This window comes from Phaenicophaeus curvirostris, chromosome 2, assembly GCF_032191515.1.
Source record: "Phaenicophaeus curvirostris isolate KB17595 chromosome 2, BPBGC_Pcur_1.0, whole genome shotgun sequence".
Lineage (NCBI taxonomy): Eukaryota > Metazoa > Chordata > Aves > Cuculiformes > Cuculidae > Phaenicophaeus > Phaenicophaeus curvirostris.
In genome coordinates, this window is record NC_091393.1 from 8,506,937 (window position 1) to 8,531,740 (window position 24,804).

At 38.6% G+C, this 24,804-nt stretch overlaps 1 protein-coding gene across 2 annotated transcripts; it reads right to left on the reverse strand.

Moving 5' to 3' along the window:
* Nucleotides 1-1,503: 1,503 nt before the first annotated feature.
* CASP8AP2 (caspase 8 associated protein 2) lies at nucleotides 1,504-24,333 on the reverse strand. Of its 2 annotated transcripts, XM_069851191.1 has the most exons (10): nucleotides 24,243-24,333; nucleotides 23,067-23,142; nucleotides 21,965-22,045; nucleotides 20,644-20,744; nucleotides 19,422-19,496; nucleotides 18,104-18,219; nucleotides 13,121-15,612; nucleotides 7,590-10,584; nucleotides 5,663-5,762; nucleotides 1,504-4,365 (listed from the first exon to the last, which is right to left on the reverse strand). In XM_069851191.1, exons 2-10 carry the CDS (start codon nucleotides 23,113-23,115, stop codon nucleotides 4,309-4,311), a joined length of 6,066 nt encoding a protein of 2,021 aa, XP_069707292.1. In that variant the 5' UTR covers nucleotides 23,116-23,142; nucleotides 24,243-24,333; the 3' UTR covers nucleotides 1,504-4,308. The 2 variants fall into 2 exon arrangements, with proteins under 2 accessions (XP_069707292.1, XP_069707293.1); XM_069851192.1 differs by lacking the exon at nucleotides 19,422-19,496.
* Nucleotides 24,334-24,804: the final 471 nt, after the last annotated feature.

Consider the following 24,804-nt stretch of genomic DNA (forward strand, 5'->3'; position numbering starts at 1 on the left):
CTGTCCCACATCTCCACCTTAGCAGGTCACAGCACTAGAGCCACAGGCTGCCTGCCTCACTCTGCCCTCAGAGCAATCTGGCTTACGGGTTTGCTTTTCTTAGGGGATGGGGGAGGTGGCAATAGGCCATTTAGGGACAATTTATACCCTGGATGTCAGAGAGATGGGATCTTGGTCAGCGATGCCTGAGATGGGTAACTTAGCAGTGGCACAGCAAGAACCAGCACAACTTCATGCCTGAGCCTAACCTTCCTGGATCAGAAGAGACCTCCCTGCTGGGAAGAAGAAACTCAGTGCTGGGGCAGATGCTGGTGACAACCAAACAAGGTAAAAGCTCTGTTTTGCTGGTTATTCAATAAACCCCAGTACCCGAGTCCAGCATGGGGTATTTACTCTGTCTTGCCTGTGACAGTGTCTACGTGGCAACCATTACAAAATAAGTTCTTAAAATATTAGCACTGCAGCTTTTGATGTTCTTGTCAGGGATTTGTAGATTTGAAAACCAGGAAAGGATATATGTGGGAACTAATTGTAACCTTCTTATAACACAGACACCAGAAATGGCATGGCCAGCAGGTCCAGGGAGGTTATTCTCCCTCTGTACTTGGCACTGGTGAGACCGCACCTCGAATCCTGTGGTCAGTTTTGGGCCCCTCACCACAAGAAGGATGTTGAAGCTCTGGAGTGAGTCTAGAGAAGAGCAACAAAGCTGGTGAAGGGGCTGAAGAACAAGTCTTACGAGGAGCAGCTGAGAGAGCTGGGGTTGTTTAGCCTGGAGAAGAGACTGAGGGGAGACCTCATTGCTCTCTACAACTACCTGAAAGGAGGTTGTGGAGAGAGGAGTGAGCTGGCCTCTTCTCCCACGTGACAGGGGACAGGATAAGAGGGAATGGCCTCATGCTCCACCAGGGGAGGTTCAAGTCTGGATATCAGGCAAAAGTTTTTCACAGAAAGGGTAATTGGGCACTGGAAGTGCCCAGGGATGTGGTAGAGTCACTATCCATGGAGGGATTTAAAAGACAGGTAGACGAGGTGCTGAGGGACATGTTTTAGTGGCAGAGAGGAATGGTTGGACTCGATGATCTAAGAGGTCTTTTCCAACCTAGCGATTCTCTGATTCTACTATTTCCTAGCAGTAATATATTAGTATTCTGACTTTCAAAACAACCAGCGTTACAGGGTCATAGCCACTTGGAAGAGCACCTGCTTTCTGCCATCCCACCAAACCCACCATGAAACTCTGAAGCCAATCCATGTGAAACAGTGACCTGGAGTGCAGCTGAAGCAATTCAGGTACATGTCATGTTCTACTCACCCCTAACTCAATGTTTCTAGAAGAAAAAAAAACCTAAAAAAAAAAAAATGAGGAAAGCTGTAGGTTCTAATTCATAAGTGGCTTGAAGGCTTTATGTACTTTGTGAAATTGTCCAATGTCTGACCCAGTCATGTCCACTAAGAAATACAGCAGCACCTATTGGGAGCAGTAATTGCATTAGAGCAGTGGCTGGTTGCTTCCATGTTTATTGGCCAGAACATCAGTATAGCTACTCATTTATACAAACTAAGAGAAGTCAAGGTTAATGCTGCTTCACAGCATTTACAGTTGTCAAGCCATTAGCCAACAGTTCTAGAAAATGTTTTCATTTACCTGAGGTTTCACAAGTAAGACTGTAGATTTACATACAGTACATTTTGCATATATGTATCAAAATCCTTGTTGAGGGAATAAATTACGAACAATGGTACAAAACCACTCCAAGCGAACCTTTGTTCAACAAGAATGTGTGTGTGTGAATTTTACAGTTTTATTTTTTGCATTACTCTTACAGTAAGCAAACTATTTAACTTTATACAAAATAAACCCAGAGTTTTATATAGTTAAAAAAATCATCTTTGGCTAAACAAAGCGCTCTCTATTTTTATACATGTATTTATATATATACACACGTTAGATATTTTACATGACCATGTAGGAACCTGTACACATACTTACAATAGACAGAACATTAAAAAAGTTTCATAATTTACAAAAAATGGAATCCAAGTCAGAACCAAAACAGTTAAACCCCAGCCCCCCATCACCTGTACAGGTAAGATAGTAAATAAACACAGGCAAGGAATAAACAATTTTGTAATAAAACAATAAAACACTGCCTGCCTTCTTGAGACAGAGAGGAAGCACTTATGTGGAGAGAAGCTACTTCCCTCAGTGCCTTCAGAACTGTGCACATTTTGATCTCTAAGGATGTGGTTAAAGAACACTCTCAGTAGAGTCTGATTTTTCCACAAACAGGAACGCTACTCTGCAAATGGACTATCCTGAGAACAGATTCAGTTAGCTTTAAGTCTCCAGTAAGTGAACAATTGTCACAAACGTTTGCTAGGAACAAGCGAGGGTAGCTATACCAATCCCCCACTGAAATGACTGGGCGCTGTTGGTGTAGCATGAAAGATGACACCTGATCACCAAAAGCAAATGTTTTGGAAACAAGCACATAAGATGGAAGACTGCCAGAACTGACATCATTACCTACTCAAGTCATTCCTTGTAACAGTTTCCAGAGCACTGCCTAAAACGAGGATGATGCGCTCTGTTTGGCAGCGTGACAATCAATTCCATAGGTCACGTTTACAATACTCCAAAAGTGTCACTGACAAATTACCTGATGGTTTATTAGAATGAGAAGTCTGTCCCATTAGTCAAGGAGACAGCAAAAAAACATTATGCTGAAACTGAAGAAGCGGTCACTGGATTTTGAAAAAAGGCCAATCTAATCCAAGCTGAAAGGCAACAAGGCTTTTAAAATGAAGGCTAAACTCAGCAGATGTTCTGACTGAGTAGAGACAACAGCAATTCTGGTCCTCAATAAAGAATAAAACCACAACATTAACGAATCTGTAATAAAAAAGTGTGAAACTTTCAGGATTGTTGCTTAGAGGAAATAAAAAAAAAACCTTTTTAGAAATTTGGGATAAAGCAGCAATATATAAAACGGTGTGTTTGTGTATACATGCATATATATACACACACACGCACATACACTTTTAGTAGGTCCTAGTAAAACTGGAAGCAGTTATAAGAGTTCTTTAAAATAAAACATCATGAATTTCTAATGTATGAAACAATTTGTAAAGATAGATACAATTGCTGTCAAAACATGACAAACTGACAAGCTTCTGAAACTGCTTGTTTTTACAAAAAAGTTTTTCTCCTGGTTAGTAAGTAAAAAGTCACATTTTATAAAACTGTAAAGGTCTGTTTCTAAATTAATCTTAAGAAAATCACTTGTCAATTTTTTTTTTAAACAAAACAGAATGTTCTTTATGTTGAAGACCTAACTTAAGTACCCTTCCTACACGTAATTTGGAACAGCCTTTTCCAAAGAAGAAAAAAAGGAGGAGGGAAAAAAAAAGTATAGCATTTCACAATTTAAAAGAAACTGAGAAACTGGTCACAGCATTACTAGCTGGCCTCACTGTCTCCCAGGGGTTAAGACTCATTTTACTTTACTTCAGAAATCGGAAAGTTAGGGGTCTAATCTAAGCCAATTGTCTAGTCTTTCTTCATTGTTAGTTATGATAGATGGGCACCCTGAAACAGAAATTCATTCACCTCTGTTGAACACTGGAGTAATTAAGAAATTACATAGATAATGTGCTTAAAGTTGGAAACAAACCCTACACTAGGTGCTAGATCCTCTCCTTGAAACCCACTATGAGCAACTGACAAAACAGGAAAAACCCACCCATCCTCACCATCAGAATCCTGTTACTAAACAAGCAGCTTTTGGAATCATTGCTATCATTGCCCTGCCTTTTTTTTTTTTTTAAAAAAAAAAGGCCTAGCTTCTTCAAGTATGTTTCAAGGTAACCAAGATGCTGTACCTGTCATTTCCAGGACTATCTACCTGGAGATAGTCCAACTGCATTCCAAAGAGCTCTTACTTATTAAAATCACCATATGCAGTGCCTCTGACAAATTAATCAAGAACCACCGTTTTCCCTTGACTGCCTGTCCTTGTCTTTCCTTATAAAATGTATTTAACAAACAGATGTCCGTCCCTTGAAACATTACCACTCCATTTGTATGTACTCATTCTTTCCTAGTCCATTTGATTGTTCCCTCTGTATTCTGATGAAGCACTTCAGAGGAAACACAGTCAGGGAAGCGAATAACCAACAGCGCATCAGATTTACCACCAACTTGGGTATCTCCCACTAATCCCATCATATGGATGCAGTGGTTGTGGTCCGTCATTGCTGTTAACAGCTAAATCCTGCTAACCACAACACAACTTGGTGGCAAATTTACTTGCACTTGGATTTCTTGAACAGCTTCATTAACTGCTTGAATCTTTCTGAAACCTGAAGGAGAATAAAAAAAAGATATTAAGGCCCAAGATTTCCATACCTACCAAGACAGACAGATCTGAAAGCATAACATTTTTTTTTTAAGACTACCACTATTTTTTTTTTATTTGCCTCCAATAAATTTTAGTGGGAGAATTTCAGGAGCACCATTAACAGGTTAATTGGATATAGGAAATCTTCCTATACCTTTGACATCTGAAATAGCCTCCAGGTTAATCACAGATAGCTAGAGCCAACTACTCCTTTAACACAGGTTTCCTTACAACAAGGAGGAAAAAGATGGAAGCCTCAAAGTCAATGAGACTTGAATTTTGCCAAGTATAACTGTGAGTAAGATTCAAATGTAAGGACAAAAACCTTATTTTGTACTCCACAAAAAGCACAGCTTATTGGTTATTTCCTACACTCCTGTACAACTGTTGCTATTTATGGCTCATCATGTAGGAATCTGTCTCCTAGGGATTTTACAAAGCTGGTCTGTAGATGACAGTCAAACATCTTTTTGTAGAGCACAGCTACAGCTTACTTAGCATCTTCATTCAATTGTAAGCTAATATTTTTTATTACTACATGCATATTGCTACAGCAGATCTACCATCCACCAAATAGCTAACTGAGAAGGATGGCATAAATGCACAGATAACACTGTTTTATCTGAACTTCCACCCCAACAGCTTCTAAACCCCACAAAGGCTCTGTAACCACACAATGCAACATCCTAAAAGCCACCCTGAGGAGGCACAATTTCCTACTTGATTTTAGATTTGCAGGACAGAGATTAAGATAGCAACTCAAGACAAGTACAGTTATATGCCAAATTCTGGAAATACTCTGCATCAATTTGACATTTGTGTCTTTTCAAGTTTCTTAATAAAAAAATGAAAGTAAAAAAGAAACACTTTCATGGAAAATGTCCTTTCTGCAAAATTCTGCTACTTTTTTCCCAGTTATAATTTGAATCTTTTTCTAACTTATTAAATGTATGCAGAGGATTTGGGCCTCTCCAAATAGCCTTTCTTTACCTAAGCACTGATTCAACAATAGAAATGATCCTGTTGTCCCTGGCTTATGAATGGACGCAGCAGTTTCAAGGTACCAGTCAAACAGGTACTGAAGAACCTTTGGACCATAATAACCCTATAATGTATATTTTTAAGAAGTAATGACCAGAAGAAGAACCTCCCCAACAAAAGACACAAGGAAAAAATAACCACAAATTAGCAGACTTCTTAATTGCAATCATAGAAATAGCAACATAGTTGCTATCAAATATAAGAATGATATCACCCACCTGAATTGGGCTTTTGTTCAGCCTAGTAGCCAAAGAAACAAAGGTTTTGCTTGATGGTCCTTTACTCTGACATTCCAGTAAAATTTCTCGGTCATCATTTCTAGAGCAAAAATGCATATTTAAAATAGTTATCTATATATATATAGTTATCTATATATACGTGTGTGTGTGTACACACACATAAACAAACAAACAAAAATACACACAGGCATATGTAAAACTCAAAGTATTTCCAAACATGAGTTCAAACAGCAGCAATGAACTTATGGAGGATTCGCCTTTCTACCAGGCCAAAGTAACAGAGTCAGAAGAAACAAACGGTAGTAGAGACAATACTACTCTATCAGGAAGGGCAGGATTATTATAACAGAGTTAACCCAAACCCAAAGTCATCAAAAGGAGTTTTAAGCTTCAAAAGCAAACATTTAAACTTCAATTAAAAAGAACTCATAAATTCACCAGGGACCAGTACTCCTAGGCGGACTTGCATGGCTAGGCAGCGGATTTCACCTAAGGCCCATTGAGATTCAAAGATTGAACAGGTGTTCGACTTCTATGAGTGACTTAATATAATAAACACACCCAAGCACAGCTACTGTTCACACGAGAATGAATGACCAGGAATCTATTCTTAAGTGTGTCATCAATTTGCTGTTCATCTCATTAATTAATTTAGCTATATTCAAAATGTACATAAGCATAGTCCTTACACAGTAGCTACTATGTACTTTTGCTTGAAACCTGACATATTCCAATAAATTGCATTAAATTTCCTCCATTTCAAAGAAAAATGTAATAGTGAGTTATTTTTTAGACATAGTTCAAAGATGGCTAAAGACTGTGACGCAAAAACCCCAGTCATATTCATAATCTATTCTCTATATTCATAATAATCTCTTCCTATTTCATTGGTTTGCATGTTAAAAAATCACATTACTTTTTGCAGTCTTTTTTTTCCCCCATAAAGCAGTTGATTTTCTTTTAAAATGCTACCTAGAAAATGCTACCTAGAAACTTACTTTACGTCCGAATGATAGTTCAGGAAAGTTTGTTGTGAAAAATTTAGGAGGCCCTTTATAAAAAGTGTTGATTGTATCTTGTAGCAAGAACAGCAAAATCTGCTAACTATAATTTCTTAAGGATAAGAATACACCACATTACCTTTGAACATATCCCTGACACATACTGTCAACCTTAATTGTCAGCCACATCCTACCAACTAGAATATATGGGCTGAATGGTCGGCTAGTACATTTCTGTAGATTGAGTAGCATAATTTCTGTTTTGGGGTCTGTTTGCTCTCATGATTTCTCTCAATGGGGTAAATCTTTAGATGCTCTCCTTTACCCAGTCACTGATGCTTCCACGCCCTGTAGGAACATCAAAGACCTCCATCCCTTACCAAGCCTGGGTGGAACTTCTGGACAGGAAAGGAAATGCACAGAGGAAACAAAAACTACAGATAGTAGTTACCACAGCAATAAGCTTTAAAACAGAAGCAAAAAGTACTCTTAGTTTTGAGAGATCTGGGTAAGTGATGGAATAAGTTATGACATACAGAAATCACCTTCTTTAAGGCAAATCTGATTTAGCCTACTCAAGAAATGACTAAAAATTGTTCTCTTCCAAAGGCTCCTAACAGGATTACATGAAACCAGCTTATCTCTTAAATTTGTTTTCCTCTGGACAACTGTTATAGAAAAACAATAGAATAGACTTTTGGCATCTTTTGGTTGTACTCTAAGACATCAATCTCGCAGAGCCATCCTGCACAGAGAGACGGCATCTCTTGCCCCACTATTTACAGAAAGATGTGGAGCTACAGAGTATCTTCAGCCATCAACTAAATATCCTTTTCTTCCCACTTTTCAGTATATCAAATAGTTTAAAAGAACTAAAACAATAACACCAATCAAATCAAAATTACCTCGTCCAGGAAACTACTACTTCTCCCTTCTTTTTAACAATGTTTTTGGCATATAGACTAGGTGACGATGCAGACAAGGCCGAAGGAGAAGAGTCTTTGTTCTGCTGCAACTCATTCTTCTTATTGGAACATTGTCTAGGTGCTGAATTTACCTCTTCAGACTTCACATCACTAGCATTGTTCCCTTCACCTGCTGATTCAGCTTCTGTTCGTTGCCTTTTTGAGTTGAAATTCTCTTCGACTGCCTCTTTTTTCCTTTTTTTACTAGTTTTATCATCTATACTTATTTGGCATCCTACATCAGCATTTGAAGTGGATTTTGTTTCAAGATCACATTTACCTGCTACAGTCTTATTGGAAAGCTCTTCTGTTAAGTCTATAAATGCATCAGAGCACTCTTCTGTTAAGTCTATAAATGCATCAGAGCACTCTTCCAGTTCCTCCTTTTTATGACTGATTTCCAGGTTTCCTGCAGAATTTTCCCGAGTCCTGTTATCTACAGTGGATTCCACTGCACAACATGAATTTTCACTAACAATATCATCTGTTAAGTCTATGTATGACTCTGTATTGCATCCAGCAGGAAAAGAAGCTTGAGATCTAACACCCGTTTCATTTATGTTTTCAGGTACTTTCAAATCTTGCACCAGAGATTGCTCAGAGCCTTCACCTGGGCTTTCAGTATCATGGCTTCCTGTGTTTGAAGATTTTCTGCAGGGTCCAAGCAACTCAGTAGTTTCTTCCTTTCCAATACTATTATGGGACTCCTTTAGAGACTGAGGTAAGGCAGGATTTTGTACTTGTCCAGTGCTCATGTGATGCAATTGAACCGGCTTAACCATATAGAGTTTGACAGCTTCTTGCACAGTGGCTGCTGTAGCACTCTGAGCATCCTTTTCTTTTTCCCCACTTTTTATTTCTTCTTTTTCAATCTTGGTTGAGGTTGGCTGTACCTCCTTCACTGAAGCCATATGATCAGATGCTGGTGAGGTAGATGGCACTGCACGTCTAATCTTTACAATGAAATGATCATTAGATTTCTCCATGATTACTGCTTGCATCGGTAGGCTGGGGCGACACTGAAAATTGGGAGCAACAGGCCGACTTGTCCATGATGAAGAACAACTTGATTTACTGCTCGAGTTATCAGATTCTAAAGCCAAATGAATGTCTTGTTCAGTGGCATCCTCCTCTTCAAGAAGCGCATCTTCGCTGTAATGTGCGCTGAGAACACCCTCAGGAGTTGAGCTAGAATTATTCTCAGGTTTTAGGAAGCTGAGGTGAGCATCTGATTTCAAAGGTGATGGAATAGTTAAGGAAACGGCCAAATCTTCAAGGAGGATAGAAGAAACACATGATTTATTCTTTTGTAAACTGCACTCATCTTCCTTGCATGAAGCTGCATTTGTAGGAACCTCAAACATACAGCTTTCATCTAGTATGTCTGGATCAACAGACATCTGAAGCCTTGATGTTAAAGAGGGAGCTCTTACAGGTGAAACAACAGGCCAGGTGATATCTTCTGCTGGTCGAGATTCCACAGAAGCCTCTTTTGGAGCAATCTCTTGTACCAGTCCAGCAGTATTACCTCTGCATTTATGACTGTCTAAAAACTGTTTCTCTGGTGTCCTGAATTCCCACTCATGTCTGTCGATATTGCCACCATTTTTTTCCAAGAGATCAGAACCTTGCAATAAGCTTTTGAATATTTCACCCATTTGAGCATCACTTACAAGATTAAATGTAAGACTGGATGCTTGCTGTTCTGTGAGAAGTTCATAACCAAGTTCGGACTTGTTAGCATCTCTGGATAGCTGGAATCCTTCCTTTTCATATTTTACACCCTTCACTGGAGTGAGAGTACCTTGCAAATTATTCTCTTTAGGGAGGTGCACTTTGGTTTGGGAATTCCTTGTGTTATCAATGGAGTTAAGACATTTTGAAAAGGCAGTTTTTGGTGCATCTGTTTTATTTTTCTCATGGTGACACCTGGGTCGTTGATAATCCACAATTTGCTTTGAAAGCATACATTCTTCAGGCTGTTGAGATCTGGCTTTCAGGGACTTTTTTCTAGATCTTTGCACATCATTTTTATTACTGATTTTATGGTTTTGCTTTCCTGTTCTTTCAAATTTCCCTTCCTCACTCTCATTTCCCACATTTCCCACATCACATAGTTTTATTATCATTCTCCTTATCTTTTCAAATAAGTAATCAAGCTGTTCATCCACAAATTTCCATAACTGTTTTTTCATATCTGATACTTGTCGTTCAAAAAGACTGTCCACTACTGAATTCTTTTTAACTTGCTTAAGTTTGGACTCTATAATATCACAGATATTCAGTTTTAAAGTCTCACCTAATTTAGACATCTTGGAAAAGTTCAAGTATTTTATTAATGATGTAAAATTTATGATACCAGATTCTATAATTCTGTGAAAATGCTGAACTGGAAAGTGTACTTTGAACTTCATATAGTTTTTCCTCATGTGCTTTCGTATAGCTCTTAGCATCTGCATGACTTCATGTATATTTGAAGGTTCAACAATAACATGAACTATTTTTTCAAGACAAGCAATGCTCACAGTTTTACTTTTCTTCATATCCTTTGAAGACCTGAAAGTCTGATTTTTATGCCTCTCTCTGTTCTTCTTTGTATTTACTTTCACAGAAACAAATTTTCCACTATCTTCACTGCAACTCACAGTTTTGCTGTTTTGATTCTGTGGACTCCTGGTCAAATTTCGTGTCTCAGGAGAAGCTTTTGGTCTTGACTTTTTTGTATTTTCAGAGCATCTTTCTGGTTTAGATTTTTCTTCATCTTCATCACTACTTATGATTTCTCCTTCTTCTATTTCATCTGAAGATATGCTCAGCCGAGACTCCATCTCTAAATGTTCATCAGACATGCTAACCGGCTTTTGATTTTCTTTGTTTACCTCATTTGACAAATTCTTTGAGGGACATATGACAACTGTACTTTCAGGAATCAAATCTATAAAAACAAAACAGTTTAATAATCACCATATAGAATGCAATTATAAACACACATTTTCAGAAAAAAAACTAGAAGATTCTCTTCCGTAAAGCAATCATTTAGAACTGCTCATTTGACATTGCCAACAACAACTCAAGAAGTTTGAGCTATGAAAAGTTTGGATGGTTTACTTCAGCAGCTGCTAGTTCAAAGTCTTTTTTTTTCTGAGCTTCAAAGGGCAAATAAGACCATCATAAAACCATGTAATCTATCTCATAAATACATCCATTGAAAACATAAATCTAGCAACAGTGGAAAAGCATCAGTGTTGAACTTACTTCCATTTACTTTAACAAGCTTTCTTAACAATGCACAAACTAAATCTTAACTTTAACATCATTAAGGACTAACATTTACATAGAACAGGTGTCTTTTCTTTCACAACAAAAGCAAAATGAGAAGAACTAATGATCTATTAATGTTTGCATTCAACTATCTTTTCCAGGGCTGATAAGGTTCCTTGAATCTTTCAATAAACTGACTTACTACACAAAAAAAAAAAGGTACTAGGCGCTGCACACATAATTTTTCATTTTTTTGATGCATTTAAGATTACCAGCATTGAGCTACAGCACAACAACAAAGCACAACATCATAAAAAGCTTTTTCCTTAGAAATTTTGTCAAAAGGCTCCAGCTCAGGTTCCTGAATGGCAGGAATTAGGAATGAGACATATGAGAGGAAAGGCTAAAGTTCTGCCAAATGCAGTATGCCTTACTCAGCCTCACAAGTAAGTTTACTAAATGTTTTCTATTTTTTAGATATCATTAAATATGTATGCAATCATTATTTAAAATTCAAACCACATGCTATTTTGTTAAGAAAAATAAGCAATTACAGCTAGCCACAAAGCAGTATGTTACAAAAGATGAAAAGGCAAACTCATTTCCATTGTACAGAAATTCCACTGAAGTGTGTATGTATTGATCAATGAGATTTGCAGTTAATTTTAGGCTTGCTGGGCACTCGAGTTAATAAAACACTCATGTTCAATCACATATAGATTAGACTGCTTAATGACCTCTAACAAACATTTAATCTCATAAAACATCATATCTAAACTGATCTCCATAAAGAATGAACTTGTGACTAACACTTTAAAGCAACATTTGAAAACGTTTACTTTATACAGATTCTACGGGAGTAAAAACATATTCTATCATGGCCTCCATTTCAGTTTTAAAAGGAGTAATACCTTCTCAAATTAATAACTTCAAAATTTTGGCAAACCAAAATAGAAAATATAAGTGGTCAAAATATAGTATTGATACCCTAATGTACCCCTGTCCTGTAGGATAGCAGAAAGGTGAGTACTGAATTTCAAAAGCAAGAGAAACCATAACCTCCTGTCAATTTAACAGATCCAGAGCATTTTGTATGTATATCATTAGTTAGCTTACAAAGACAACTAGGCACCTAACTTCAGACCTGAAAATCACTGGTTTGGAATTTAGTAGCAAGTTTTGGAGACTATGAATTTCTCTAATAAGTAACTTAGGGCAACACTACAAAATTAGACAAATACTGTTATTTGATGTTCATCTACTCTGATCCAAAGCTCTCATGTCCCTCCAGATAGTTCAAAGAATATCAACTATTGTAGAAATTAAGCAGAAACTGCTAAAGAAATTCGCACATAGGAGAGCAAACGTCTTGAGCACAAGAGACTGAATTCCAGAGTAAACTACACTAAGGTTTGCAAAAGATTTCGGGATTATGCTCTGAAACATAAGAAAAAGGATTTAAATGCTACTCTACTGTTCCTCTTCTAATAGGAAATCTAAACTTCCAAGAAACAGTTTTATGAGTTGTAGCAGGACACTACAGGAAGAGTTAAATTCACACAACTAAAAAGTTAAAACTTCAGGTCAGCTATTTCCCTGCCAATGCTGTCGTCATATTTTATCTCCCTGCCATTTTACTTAGGAGTTAGCTCTTACTTCAATAATGGTAAATCCTGATGTTCTACTTGTTCCTTTCCTCCCCCATGCCTCCCCAACTCACAAATATAAAATACAGAAAACAATTCACACTGAAATTAATTCATATGGAGAGCACAGCCTTCTCTTCGCCAACATTCCTAGAAATTAAGTCTCAGGTACTCTCTCCGGCTTTCTCACAAGTAGATACTTGGAAGAACATGCCCCTAAGCAACTTTTGCCTCTATAATTTTAGAGAAAAAACAAATAAGATCTAGTCAGAACTAATTGCAATTAATGTATTTTTTTTAGAATCTAGCACGTAACTCTTCTATCAACCACATATCTGCTAGCAAACTCCAACTTTTATAGCAATCATGTTCAATTGGCTACAGTCTTGGCTGCACTGTTAAATGGCTCCACTACAAACAAAAAGGGCCACTGAGAATTCCACAGCTTAAGAAGAAACAATTGATAGTTTTGACAAAGCAGTTAAAATAAGCCATTTCTGCTTTCCATGAATGGTCCTTCTAAGCCTTTACAGAGAAAAGGAATTGGAATATATATATTAATACCTTTAATATAACTCTTCACAAGACTTTTGCAAGGACTTTCCACCTTGAGTGCTTTAGCCAAAGGTCGCATTGGGCTGTTCAGTGGGCTGATTGCCTTCGGAATATACCGCAGGTGATTGAGATCAATGCTCAGTATTGAGCTTTCATCATCAACAGGAACTGGGTTAGTTTCCCTCTCTTTAGCTCTGGGATACATCTCACCATTAAGAGAAGACGCTGTTGAACCAATTTCAGTTAGGTCTGGCTCCACACCACAAGCATTCTGGTCAACTAATGCTTCGTCCTTATCAGTTAACATAGTTCTGTCAGGCGACTGAGATGTATTCATATTAATTTTGCAGGTATCCTTTTCCACAACGAGACACTCAATGTTTTCTGCAGCCAAGCAATCATCATTATTCACTACTTCCATTAAAGAGCCTGGTTTTGTTCCACTATCATTGGTGACACCACAGGACTTAAGGTCCCCAGAACTTTTGGCTTCTGAGTCATCCAGGACAATGTTTTGAGAGCCACTTTGGTCTGCTGAGCTTTCCACATCAGAAGCTAGCCATATTTTATCTTCCTCTTTCTTCTCTGCTGTTGACTCCGGAAGGACTCGCATAGTTTCACTAGCGGTTTCAGATTGTGCCACTTCTCCTGCTGGTACATTGTCATCCTGTGTTACATCCACTGTTACAGGCAAATTTTCACACTCTTCCACGCTCTCTGCCACCTCCAGGGGCAAAGATTCAGAGTGACTCAGATCAGTCACAGATACTGCTGTTGCTGGGGCTTCCAATTCAACCACATCACAAGCCTCTGCTGTCGATGACAACATTTCAGTCTGCATCTCATCGGGAACCAGTACCTCTACAGCTCTTGGCAAGGCTTGGGGCTCTAACTGACCCACTTCTGCTTCTGGTAAGGTTTCTTCAGACTGTGCTGGATCTGTTGCTGTTGCTACTTTCAAGACTTCATTTTCAGAACTGACAGAAACAGGCAGTGCTGGTTCCATGTTGTTTTCAGCTGTGCTGTCCAGAACTTGTACTGTTGAATTAGTTTGCTCTGTGGGAGCACAGTTAACAAGGTGGGCAGAATCTAACAGTTCTGCCTGCAACGTGAGCTCTGGGCTTCCATCGTCAGTGGCCTTTTGGGAAGGTGTTTTAAGTTCATTTGTTGAAGACGGACATTGTTTCTTAGCAGGAGAAAGAGTTAAATTTAGCTTTTCCATAAAGCTAAGTTTTAAGTCTTTGCTTTTTGTCCCAGTGTGATCATCTTTAGCTTTGGGGATTTTATGGTCTTTTATGCTGTCTGCTACTTTGCACGCTTCTTCTAGCTTATGGGATTTGTTTTTCTCGCTCTTTACAACATCTGTACCTTTCTTGGATTCTTTTCCAGATTGGGGAGAAATCTCTTTTGCAACTTTTCTTTCATTTCTAAAATGTCTGTTTTCATCCTGATTCTCTCTTTCTCTTTTCCTTTTTTCTTCAGTTCTGTGTCTTTCTGATTTGGAATGTGCTGTTTCCCATTCATACCTACTACCATTTTCCTTCAAGCGTGCGTATTTATGCTCTCTGCTGTTGCAATTAGAAGGCGAAGCCCTTCCTTCTCGAGAAGAATGATCATTTGTTCCCCTGTCTCTCTTGCAGTCAATGTCTCTTCCTTTTCTAGACTCTTCCAGGTGACGTTTACGTGATTCATGGAGACTTTTTGAATGTTCATTCTTCGAGTGTGGACTACTCCCTCTATCAGACCTCCTTGATTGCTCTTGCAGCTTTTCATTTGGTTTATTTTTTTGGGCACTGCTTTTTTCATCTTTATCATGTGTTTTAATGTCTTTTTTAAATAAATTTAGTGATTTCTCATCAGCATACAGTTCATCTCTTATCTGAAATCTGTCTTTACTGGTAGTTAGCTTCTCCCAGGAATAAACACTCCTTTCTACTCTTCTTTCTACACTCGGACTGTATTTGAGCTTTACAGTTTGACTTTTTTGTTGTGACTCATTTTTACTAGGCTTCTCTGAAAGGGTTTTCAGCTTTTGCTGAGGATCTGAATTCCCCTCTTCACTGTCACCACTGTTACAGTTACCACTGTTTTCGGTGCTGTGATGTACTTCTCTTTTGTATTTGCTGACATTTCCCCTACTGCACTGTTCATTACTTCTCATTTCTTTTCTTTCCTTTCTATTATCCTTGTTGGAACTATGGTCATAGTTCTGTGGACAAGTGGGAGTAACATTCTTGCAGAGCTCTTCAGGAGGGTATCTTGGTAAATATGGAGTGTTTCTTTTTTCAGAGCTAGACTTCCCATTGTCCGTATCATGAGATGTGTGGTATGTATCTTTTGAAAAGTCATTTTTCACTCTCTGCTCCATCTTTATGTCACCTAAATCGGAAGATCTGAATTTGGAATCTTTTGTTTTACACATCTCAGAGCACCTTCCATTAGCTGATCCTGGATGGTATGTTCTGGTGAAACTTCTTCGATGATTGGGAAATTCCGATAGCCTGTTGACAAAAAAAAAGAGAGTTACATTATTTTTAAATTTATTTAAACAAAACTAAAGTCAAATTCAAGGAATCCATATATTTCTAAAAATTTTTCATGCTGTCTTTCAGCTTCAAGTTGATAACAAGTGGGATAAAAATATAAGTTAAGTCATTTCCATCAGCACACAGCAAAAGAATAAAATTTTTATACATATTTTCCAAACGAATTTCATCAAAAGAAACAGCAAGATCTGTGGAAATTTACTGTATTTGGTCTAATTAACATTCACAGTAATTCCAATTAGTATTTCATTGCCCAGCAATAAAGAGAGCCTTCTCCTAGGAAAAAACAGTTGTTTTTTACAGCATTATGAGATTTTAAAAAATAATAACAACAAAAGACTAATTCAAACACCCAACAGCTTACTATTTGGTAAACTGGCAACCAAAGGAACAGGTATGATGTGACTACTTGTTTAGAACTTGCTGGAAGCTACAGAAATTAAGTAGGAAATTAAGACAATCAAGTCTCATCAAGGCCACTTGCCAGTGTTGCAAGGTCATCATAAGAAAAATTAAAAAACTAAAACAAAAGAAGGCATATGTAGCCTGTATGGCCTGAACTCTTACTCATCACTGACTGAGCTCAAACTTACCTCACTAGAAAAAAAAAACAACAAAATAAACCCAACAAAACACCCCCAGAAGCTTTCCTGCCATATTAAATGAAACATTTCATTAAAATCACATTATTAAAGACAATGGTAACCTTCTTAAATACTCTCCACTACCTAAAAACAATGACTGTGTCTAATCCATATAGAAGGAAACAGAAGTAAAAGTCACACCAACAAATGATGTCAGCAAAACACCAAATGCATGGCTCGTTTTTAGAGAGTCAAGGAGCAAATGCCTGCTACACACAGACATTTGGTTTGGGCCTGGTTAGTTCAGTACTCAGGTGTAAGGAATCCATTCAAGCATATAATAGTTCCATATTGATCTCCAACACAAAACGGGGTTGGTTTTGCTTTACAAAATTGAACACTTCCTATGGGCTGATACAGTAAATTTAAATAGGCAATGATCAACTTCTATGACATTGTGACGTGAATTGAATGTTACACTAAAACAACAATGCAGCTGTTGTAATCCAGACTGCTTTCCTACAATTTTGAACTATACTGAGAAGTGTTCACCATGCTTTAGCCTGGTTGTTAAATCTGCATAAGTGTGTGCTGGAAGTAATTCTATTGAAGTGTTCTGATTTTTATTTATTTTGAATTTTTTTAGGTAAGCACTAAAAAGTCCCCTCAAAAATATTACCTTTGAAGTAGTCTTTACAGACAGGTAGATTGCTTAAGGTGAGTTAATTTATTACAGACCATAGAGTGGACAAGGCATGCTTCTAAGACCTCAAAGTGCCACTTTCCCCATAATTTTCTTGCAAAGTACTTAGATCAAATATCTTGTTCATAAATTCTCATCACCACCAAAAGGTATTGCAACAGAGCTTGTAAACTCTTTCACTAGGGTGATTATTGAAACAAAGAAAATATTTTTTAAACAATTTAATTTAAAAGCCAGACTACTACACTCAAAGGTGTGAAAGTAACAGTTATTGTGTCTAACAGTTATTGTGTCAAAGCAAATCAACTAAAAGAATTGCACATTAAAACCTCTTCACCTCCAGCAGATCGTAAGATCGTATCTGCTAATTTTCCATCTTTAAAAAAAAAAATAATCACATGGCTAATATTCATACGGCTTCTAGCACAGTAATGTGAAACAAACCTTCTTCTTTAAACTGTTAAACTGAAACAAACAAACAAATGATGTGGCTGATGTCACACGAGACAAGAAAGTGACCTTATGATAAGCTGGGGGTCCTGAATGTTGGGACCACTTCTCTGATTCCAAACAGTTCAGAAACCTTACACTCAGCTGCTCTCCCATCCACACGTCAACATTTACAACTCCTTGCAGTAAGATCAGTAGTACATGGAAATTATGAAAAATTCTCCAGTTGCTATCACCCACCACTAGAGAAAAGGCTTTCACATCTCGCCATGAAAACACAATATAGTGTCTTTGTTTTCATTCGTTGGCTGAAATATTCCATGGAATTTGTATCTGAGACCATAAAACAGACTAGATCTGAAGCTGAGCTGTATAAGAAAATATCTGCTTTGAAACACACAAGATGGTTAGAGACCCAACCAGGAATGGCTGATTACACAAAACAAACAAAAAAAAAGAATTCGGGCAAATGGTCACCCATTCGGATACCTCCTTGTTTTCTTAATTAGAAACCAAAGACCTCATCAAACAAAGAAGATGCACACCTATTTCCCCTGATTGTACCAATACTAAATCACAAAACCAATTGTTTACTAAGTAATGATTTTCTTCATTAGTTTTACTTAAAATATACATAAAAGTTTTCTTACAAACATATAAAACTTGAGCAGACAAAAGCCATGACCATAGTTTCACTGTCTAGTTGTACCTTTGATGGAGATTACTAATTTCTTCATCTTTACGCTTAATTTCAACTCTTGCTGTTTTGATAAGTGCCGAAATATTCTTTTTGAGAGCTTGGTTTTCATTCTGCAGGATGATGTTCTATTTTAAATACACAGGAATAAAAGGGAGCAAAAGAAAGAGAGTAAAAAAAGAGAATTAGCTTGGGTATCTAAACAGGTAATGAAAAACAGTACAAGACAACCATTAGAACAAGTCATATACAAACTAACAGCAGAACATACAGGAGCTGTTTTGGAGAAGTAAGGACTAAGTCAAAACTATTAAGGTCCAAAGGAGATCACTCACATTTATGCCCATTTTTATTCCTGGTAACTATTTCAGATGTTTTAAGTACAGAATTTATTAAAACTGAAATATGCCATAATCCAACTAGCTGTGGAGCTAAATAAATTATAATCTGCCCCGTTGCTTCATTCTTTTAATCAATTAATTGCTTTCCTGACCACTGTATCAAATGAAATGTACCTTTCAAGCACTGTCAGGGAAAGAGGTTAACTGTATTTCTTTCAAGGTATTAAAGCCAACTTTGGGTGCTCTATTATTCTATCAAAGCCAACTTTGGGTGCTTTATAATTCTAACATTTCCAGACATGATGCTCTAGAACCCTATCTGTCAGTCCTAGATAGCTCCTTCTTTAAATTGTCCTCAGCAAAGCCTGCTCAGAAAGGCAGGCAAGTTCTGCAGAAGACAATACAGAAGTGTCACAGGGTAGAAATTATTTACCACTGCAAATCATAGAACCTTGTTTTATGCAGTACAGCACATAGCAGAATTGCCCAAGACAATCTAACTATACAGAATGGCACAGCATAGGGATACTACCTCAAACTGAAGAGCAGTTCAGCCTTATCAAAACGGCACTATGATCAAGGCAATGTAGACATCCTCTTTCAGTTGTAATCACAGCTCAAGTACCTTTGCAACCCTCTCGCTAGCGCATTAAAGACGTATTTTTTTAAAAAGAGGTAACTTGATATCTTTCTCGTAACTATTGACATGCTTATTTTCTAATTAAGGAGACAGAAAATATCTGTTAAGCAATGAAAGTCTTACTTCCTGCAACATGGTGAAACAAGTGAAGTTACCAGCTGGTTTTGTCAGTAGGTTATCCTAGCAAGCATCCTAGACAGAACAAGCTCCTAGTTCCTACAGAGATGCCTTACAAACGATTTGCACAATGGATTATTTCCAAAAAGCATAAGAAATTAATGCACTCTAAAAGCAACATTTAGTTTGCTTTACACAAATCTTCACATTGTTATCCTTTGAACTACAGTACCTGTGCCTGTATTTCCTTAAATTTCTTCATCAACTCCTTAATTTGCTGCTGACATTTTCCATATTCTGCTTGTAACTATCAAAAGAGAAGAATTCATAGTAAAGAAGGGGATTTAATTACATAGGAAAGCTACTCCTCTAGATTAGAGTTAACACAGCAATTGATATTATAAAGCTCTTTTTTTCCAAAAGCAACTTACTAAAGCCATGTTAAAAAAAAAGGTTCAATATGCTACAAAAGGTGTATACAAATCTGTCAAACATCACATACACTCAGATAAAAGGAAATCTACATGTGCTTGCCCAACAGTAATAGGTTAGAGAGTAACAGGAAACCATATTATTGTGAAATTAAAGACAATTATAGGGAAGTAGGAGTTCTCAGAGCCCTACAGATGGGAACTTGTTTGTCAGATTTTATGTACTACGAAATGGAAAAGGAAAAATACAAGCAAAAGTTATTACAAACAAACCTGGACTGCAAAGAACATGCTCCTGTTGAGATCACAAAATCAAATAAAAGACATTTGACATGAGCCCTTCTTTAACTGTACAGGATGACAAAACTTTTACAGAAGAACGGACAACTTCACTATTGTCATACTTGACTGTGAGCTGCCTTCAAACTTCCAAAGTGACATTTTTAACAGTTAGTAGACTCCTAGAGGTTTTTCTCCTGCTTCTTCTGTAGTGCATTTTGTCTGTGGATTCCTCTCCTTTTTACTACAAATCTGAGTTCTGCAGTTAAGATGTGTCTTACAGACTAGGATAGGCGACGCTACGTAACTGTTCTGCTGATTTGCTAAAAGCAGTTATCTACTGCATGGCTGTCTTCAGTCTCAAGGACAAAATCTAATGACATTTAAGATTAATCCATGACCTCCCTGCTTTAGTCTGGTAAAATTTGTTAGAAGAAATATCAAAATTAGTTTTGTATCAGACATCTGACAGGTATTTAACTAGAAGGAAATTACAGTACATTTTCCCCATAACATAGTTGATACACAAACCGCAAGTAAAGGACATCAAATGAGAACAGATCAAGTCACAGAGTAAAAGATTCACTTATTTTTCACTTGTTTTAACTTCTTTATTTAAAAGCAGTTTCCCTGTCTTTCTAATAATGTCAGCATACAGACAATATTTTCTGCACTTCATACAAGAACACTTGGAACCAAAAAAAACCAAAACATCAGAATTATTTTTGTCACATTAATACATACCTCGTTGTAGGATGCTTCCTTTGCAGTTCCTTCTTCAATTAATATCTCATCAAATAAATTTAAGCTGTTACCAGCTGGTGTAGAATTTGGAGCAGAATCATCTGTAGAAAGAAAATCAATTGCATAAAGCAAAACGTATTTTTCTAACCAGGTTGCATTGTGTCACTGAGGAAAACATATGATCTTATCTTGAGAAATTCCTACACCAAATTTCAACATTTATACTACTTTAATTTAATTGGAAATACAAGATCCAATATGTATTGACACAAAACGTAACAATGAAAATTATAAAGTCCAACTGAAAACATTGTGCTAGGAAAAAATACAATGTGTAAGGGACACCCAACAACAAAGATGGGTGCATTTTATGACTGTCTAATAAGTTGTTTTAAGACAAAGGAAAGTAAGTCTTCTCTGCATATAGCATATATCTCACCAATTTTCTTTTTAAATAAGAAAAATCCCTCAGAATTAGATTATATAAAAATGTTTGCTCTATGTTGTTCTTCCTCCTTGCATCTTTTACATTTAGCATTTTTACATTACAATGCCTCTCAGCATGTGAAATATAGACTTAGAGAATACTGTTGCATGCTGTAACAAATCGAAAACAGAAATAGAGAAAAAGAGGTATAGACGCTTTATGCCTGCAGGATATAGTGTAGTTCTTCTATAAAAATTCAATGACCTTACAGTAGTATGGTTAGAAAAGAAACACTTGTTTGAATAGTAGAAATAGTATTTCATTAAATGGTACACTAAGACTCCAGAAAAACCCACATGCTGCATACATTTTTCTTACCTTCAAAGAAGTTGGAAGAGGAGATTAATTTACATTAGCACGTGAAATTGAGAAAGTAACAAAAGGCTAAATGGATCTAATGAACATACTGTATCACAAAGAAAGTATGTTTCAGAACTCTCACTGCGGATTTAGTGATGAGTTATGGTTCTGGTCTTGAAGCTATTACAAAACAACAAAATAAAGACGCTTTTTCTAAGGTAAAATGTCCTATATCAAGGCACAAATGGAACAGCTGAGGTTTCTCTGCACCCATTTATATGGCCAAGACTCTTAAAATAGTCCGCATCACGTGAAAACTATCTTACCATCATTCAGTTAACAGATCTAAAAATTCTCTGTGGTGCTTATACAGCATAACATACATGGCTTGAACTTAAACGAGTACACTTGGAGCATATGTTGCACCAGCTAGATGTAAACGTAAAGCTAACTGTCATTTTACTTCAAACCAGCCTAAGAAGCACAGAGACACTGCAATGCCCCAAGCCAAGCAGGAAGATACAATCAACCTACCAGGAACTGTCAAACCATTATCCAAGCCGTCATAAATATCCACTGAGCTCTCATCACCTTCCTTGAAGGGGGAAGCTTCAGCTAAAGCCAGGAATAAAAAAAAAAAAAAAAAAAGCCCAAAGAAAACATTTAGTAAACTCCAGCCTCTAACTTTCCCATAAAACAAGCACAGCTATGGTCCCAGACCAGCAGAGCATAGCAGAAGTAGTAGCACAGACCAGTAAAACACAGGAGAATTTTACCCAGCAAGCTGCTGCTACCATGGAGAAAAGACCTTTTGTCACCTGGGAGCGAGGACAGTCCTGTAAGATCAATTCCTATATATTACAAGATCTGCACGTGAAGCAAATTATATGGTTTTCAGTACAAATATAATTTAAATTTATAAACTGCCAACTCAATCTGAATTTGAAACTGTTTTCTGGAATATACCATATACAAAAGTCATACAACTTCTATACAAAAATAATTAGCATGATATAACCACTGCTGTTAAACATTTCTTACTAAATAGAACATATTGTAACAGTCTATATCATAATGCAAAGAATTTGCTTTAGTATAGCCATTTATTCAGGTACTAATTGCAACAAATATTTTTGCTATAAAGAAAAAATATGAACATTCATAGTCCTTCTGAGGCTGGGAATCTCACAAACGTGTCTCAAATCAATCAACTGCAGAGCTACAAATAATGTTCAGAGCATCTTGACTGCTGGTACTATGTGAAATGATTGCACATTTGCTCTTAAAAGTAGCAAACAAAGGAACAAATCTCCTCATGTGTCCAAAACCACCCTCAGTTAGGAGTAGTGAAGGTTAAATTACACACTGTAAAACACAGACAAGAGGTCAGTTCCAGCCATTCCCTCAAAATATATCATAAATCTAAAGTACAGAGTTATGGTTTAAAATCCTAACGAAATATCGTTTAAACCAATACTGTGCCACAGCCACGTAATTACAGCTGCAGCTCATCAGTATTAATGCCAACTTAAAGCATTTCCATTTTGTTTTATAAGTTAGTTTTGAACCTGTTTATTCTTATAAGATTGTTTGCACTATTCCACTGCAAAACAGAAAGTAATCCAACACGTCTTACCACCATAGCGGATATCAAACAGTCCCAGTCCATCCTCATCTGTTGCCATGATACAAACTCCCTAAGGCTTCCCCATCTATGAGTAAAACACCAGAGGAAAGATTAAATGACAATTTCAGAACAACTTTGTAAAACATTTTTACGCATCTCAAAATAGGTCAGTTACACAAGCTATCTGTGGCCCTTGCTCTTCCACAAAACCCAAAGCTAAAATAAGGGAACTCTTACATCGAGATAACAAATGCAGAGTTCTAGCAAGAAAAGAAATAAATAAGCATTCTGAAGGTCTTTAATTGTATATTTTATTAATTAAATAAAGAGCCTAGAAAAAAATGGGTATGAGAACAAGCATGGTGTTCTATTAGCAGGTTGTCTGGACGTATACTTGAACCAGTTAAAATAACCTGATTTGACAATTCTGATTTCTTCTCTACTGACAATTTAAAAGCAAGTTCCCCCTGCCTGACACCACCAGCCAAACCAGTAATAAGCAGTAAGGCACGTTTTGCATGCCAAGTCATACAGCCATCACGCTCCACCACAGGACGTGCTGCATCCGCCACAACAGCAATCGCAGAACGACTTTATAAGCACACGCTTGTGGCACCGACACCCAAGCACCTCTGAGGTGAAAGCAGCTGCCTCAACACCAAGGCAGGGGAAAGGAACCATGGAATCAGAGAATAATTTGGGTTGGAAAGGACCTTAAAGATCATACAGTTCCAACCCCCCTGCCATGGGCAGGGACACCTCCCACCAGACCAGGCTGCCCAAGGCCCCATCCAACCTGGCCTTGAACCTCTCCAGGGATGGGGAAGCCACAGTTTCCCTGGGAAACCTGTGCCAGTGCCTCACTGCCCTCAGCGTGAAGAAATCCCTCCCGCAGTCTAGCCCTACAGCCACTCCCCCTACTCCCATCACCACAAGCCTTTGTAAAGGGCACGGAAAAGAGCCGGGGCGAGCAGCGGCCCGGAGGCAGCGCCCTCCCCCTCCGCCCGGGCCTCCCGCCCCGCTCCTTCCCACGGAGGAAGCGCCCGGGCCCGGGGGAAGCTAAGGCGACCGGGCCGGGGCGAACCGGGCGGCGGGGGGACGGGAGCGACGCAGGGCCCCGCGGCGGGAAAGGGAGAGAGGAGGAAAGCCCAGCTCGGCTCGGCAGGACCCGCAGGCTTCACGCACCAGTCAGCCGCCGCCGCCGCCCCGGCCCCCGGCAGCCCCGCCGATGGCCGCCGCCGCTGGTCCCGCAGGCCGGGCGCCGAGGGGGCGGGGCTCGCGGCCGCCGCAGCCAATCGCCGCGGACGTACGACGCGTGACGTCACCGAGCCCCGCCCGCGGCCCCGAGCGGTTGGCGCCAAAGCGAGGAGCGCCGGGCGGCCCCTCGGCGTTAGCCCCGCCCACCCCGCATTAACCCCGCCCACCGCCACCATCGTCCTCTACCCCCGTGACGTCACTAAGCCCCGCCCCCGGCAGTTGGCGCCAAAGCGAGGAGCGCCGCGCCGCGCTCCCTCAGCACTAACCCCGCCCCCCTCAGCACTAACCCCGCCCCCCTCAGCACTAGCACCGCCCCCTCAGCACTTGCACCATCCCCGCGCGCCTCGCGGGAGCCACAGCGCGGGAACCAAGAGGCGCGCGCCCCTCGCTTTCGCCTTCCTTGCCGAGCCAGGAATTCCCGCGTTGGGAATGGGGAGGAGCGCTGTGGAAGGCTGCCGGGGCCGTGCCCCGCGGCTGCGGCGGCGGGGAG

Coding starts and splice junctions, on each gene's coding strand:
- CASP8AP2 (XM_069851191.1), bottom strand. CDS start 23,115: ATGGCAACAGATGAGGATGGACTGGGACTGTTTGATATCCGCTATGGT. Junction 20,745..21,964: donor TAATGGTTTGACAGTTCCTG/GTAGGTTGATTG, acceptor TTCTTTCTACAG/ATGATTCTGCTCCAAATTCT. Junction 4,366..5,662: donor TGAACAAAAGCCCAATTCAG/GTGGGTGATATC, acceptor ATTCTCCTTCAG/GTTTCAGAAAGATTCAAGCA.